This window comes from Sinocyclocheilus anshuiensis, unplaced genomic scaffold (assembly GCF_001515605.1).
Source record: "Sinocyclocheilus anshuiensis isolate Anshui unplaced genomic scaffold, SAMN03320099.WGS_v1.1 scaffold579, whole genome shotgun sequence".
Classification (NCBI taxonomy): Eukaryota; Metazoa; Chordata; class Actinopteri; order Cypriniformes; family Cyprinidae; genus Sinocyclocheilus; species Sinocyclocheilus anshuiensis.
The window spans coordinates 3,256,699-3,259,786 of NW_015551075.1; the positions used below are offsets into that span (position 1 = coordinate 3,256,699).

General features: G+C 33.5%; 1 protein-coding gene across 1 annotated transcript in view; it reads right to left on the reverse strand.

The window, feature by feature from the left end:
- LOC107662300 (aminopeptidase N-like) overlaps nt 1-3,088 on the reverse strand; it is an 11,534-nt gene that overhangs the window by 877 nt on the left and 7,569 nt on the right. The window contains exons 16-18 of the mRNA XM_016452281.1: nt 1,690-1,857; nt 1,019-1,159; nt 856-937 (exon numbers count right to left, since the gene is read on the reverse strand). Coding sequence (XP_016307767.1) covers nt 856-937; nt 1,019-1,159; nt 1,690-1,857 — 391 coding nt within the window. The remainder of the gene's footprint in view (nt 1-855; nt 938-1,018; nt 1,160-1,689; nt 1,858-3,088) is intronic.

Consider the following 3,088-nt stretch of genomic DNA (forward strand, 5'->3'; position numbering starts at 1 on the left):
GGATGTGATTAATCGCGATTAATCGTTTGACAGCACTAATATATAATTATATATATAAAGAATATAGCATCACAACAGATCATTAATCTTAAAGGGGTCATATGACGCGATTTCAATTTTTCCTTTCTCTTTGGAGTGTAACAAGCTCTTGGTGCATAAAGAAGATCTGTAAAGTTGCAAACACTAAAGTCTCAAATCCAAAGAGACATTCTTTATGAAAGTTAAGAGTCAGCCACGCCTGCCTAAAACGCCTCGTTCAAACACTCCCCCACATGTCTACGTCACTATTTGGACGGCATTATGCAACTCTTCCCACATCTTCACGCAAAGAAAGAAGGCATTTAAAATACGAAATATTACATTCATACACTGTTTAAAAGTCTGAGGTCAATAAGATTTTTTAGAAATGAATAATTTGAAATCATTTGAAATTGACGCGTTTATTTAGCAAAGATGCATTAAATTGATCAAAAGTTACAAAAGATTTCTATTTCAAATAAATGCTGTTCTTTTGAACTTTCCATTCAACATAGAATCCTGGAAAAAAATGTTTCTTGGTTTCCAGAAAAATATTAAGAAGCACAGCTATTTTAAACATTGATAATAATAAGAAATGTTACTTGAGCTTTGCCATCACAGGAATAAATTACATTTTAAAATATATTACAGTAGAAAATCATTATTTTTATTTGAAATACTATTTCACTATATTACTATTTTTACTGTTTTATTAATAAAATAAACAGTATTTTGGTGAGGCTTTCAAAAGCATTTGAAAAATCATACTGACCCTAGACATTTAAACAGTAGTGTTTTGCATTTGCTAATAAAACGTCTTATTCAAATAGCACAAACCTGTTGCAGGTCAAATTCTGTAGAAAACTTTTTTGTGATGCCTTGGATCAGTCTTCCAAATAAGAAGGATCCATCATCATAACTATGCAGATCACATGATAAAACATGTCAGTAGATATTATAATTACACATTTAGAAAGAAAGAAGGAAAAACAGTGCTTACTCTTTAGTTATATGTTCCCAGTTGGCTCTGACAAAGTCCCAAACCAACGGCTGCCCTATTACATTGCCTGAAATATACACAATGGCGAAGGTAACGTCCTGCTTCCTGACCAGATTTGGCTCTATCGTGAATTCCAGGTACCTTCAGAAAACAGAAGGCAATTAAATGAGTATACATTACATGCAAAAGACTAGAGTTAAACTATTAAAATAAATAAATGAAAATAAACAGACTTCCGTCATATAGCATATACGCTATACACGACCATTCACAAGTTTGGGTCAGTAAGACTTTTTTTAAATTAGTCTCTTACGCTCATCAAAGCTGCACTTATTTGATCATAAAATACAGTGAAAACATTATTGTGAAATATTATTACAATTGAAAAGAACCGTTTTAATATATTTTAAAATGTAATTTATTCCCGTGACGCAAAGCTGAATTTCCAGCATCTTTAGAAATTCCCATATGCTGATTTGCTGCTCAAGAAGCATTTACTATTATTATTATCATTTTCAGGATTCTTTGATTAATAGAAAATAAAAAAGAACAACATTTATTTGAAATAGAATGTCCTTACTGTCACTTTTGATCAATTTAATGCATCTTTACTGAATAAAAGCATTAATTTTTGGTAGTTTATGTTCTAAGATGCAGTATATAGGACTCACCTGTTTAACAGCCAGGGCTCTTTAGTGCATGATAGACCATATAACAGCTTCTCTGCCTCTGCAGCAATGGTACTGTTCTTGAACATCTGCCATCCGAAATCCCACTCCTCAACACCACCAGCGGCAATGGCATTACAGTACACAGTGATCTTCAGATTTGGGGGAATTCTTGAGTGGAAAAAATTAAAACGAAATAAATGGATCTGAACTGAACCAAAACAGAGAGATCTGAAGTGAACTGGCTTGAATTAAACTGAACCATATCTGAATGAACAGAACTAGAAAGAACTGAGATGGTTTTAGCTGAATTCTGAATTGAACTGAATTAAATTGATTAACTAAACTAAACTTAAATCTGTGATATCAATAGACTTAGAAAGAGCTTAACTGGAACTGAATTGAATTAAACTCCCATAAAAAGATTTAAAAAGAACTAGAAATAAGTGAACTGATCTGGCTTGAACTGAATTCTGACTTAAACTGAATAAAATTTATTAACTGAACTAAACTAAAATCAATGGCATGGATTGAACTGGCTTGAACTGAATTCAGAGTGGAACTGAACTGAACTCCCATAAACAGATAAAAAAGTGAAGTGAAATGGCTTGAAATGAATTCTGACTTGAATTAAAAGAAAATTATTTACTGAATTAAACTAAAATCAAGAGCTAAACTGGCTTGAACCGAATTCTGAGGGGAAATTAAAGGGATCGTTCACCCAAAAATGAAAATTACCCCATGATTTACTCACCCTCAAGCCATCCTATGTGTACGTATATGACTTTCATCTTTCAGACGAATACAATCGGAGTTATATAAAAAAATGACCTGGCTCTTCCAAGCTTTATAATGGCAGTGAATGGGGGTCGAGATTTTGAAGCCCAAAAAAAGTGCATCCATCCATCATAAAAAGTTCTCCACATGGCTCCGGGGTCTTAAAGGTCTTCTGAAGCGAAGCAATGCGTTTGTGTAAGTAAAAAATATCCATATTTAAAACTTTATAAACCGTGATCTCTAATCTCTTCAACATATTGACCCCCATTCACATTTAATTTTTGGGTGAACTATCCCTTTAATTGAACTTAGCTCCCATAAACAGATTGAAAAGAATTAAAAAGAAGTGAACTGAACTGACTTAAAGGGTTAGTTCACCCAAACATATAAAATTAGCCCATAAATTACTCACCCTCATGTTGTCCTAGGTGTATATGACTTTCTTCTTTCAGACGAATCCAGTCGGAGTAATATTAAAAATTGTCTTTGATCTTTCAAGCTGTTTAATGCCACTCAGCGGGTGTTGCATGCATCAGCCCAAAAGCACCTAATTAAAATGCGCCCATCCATAAAAAAAAGTGTCTCACACGGCTCCGGGGGGTGAACAAAGGCCTTCTGTAGCGAA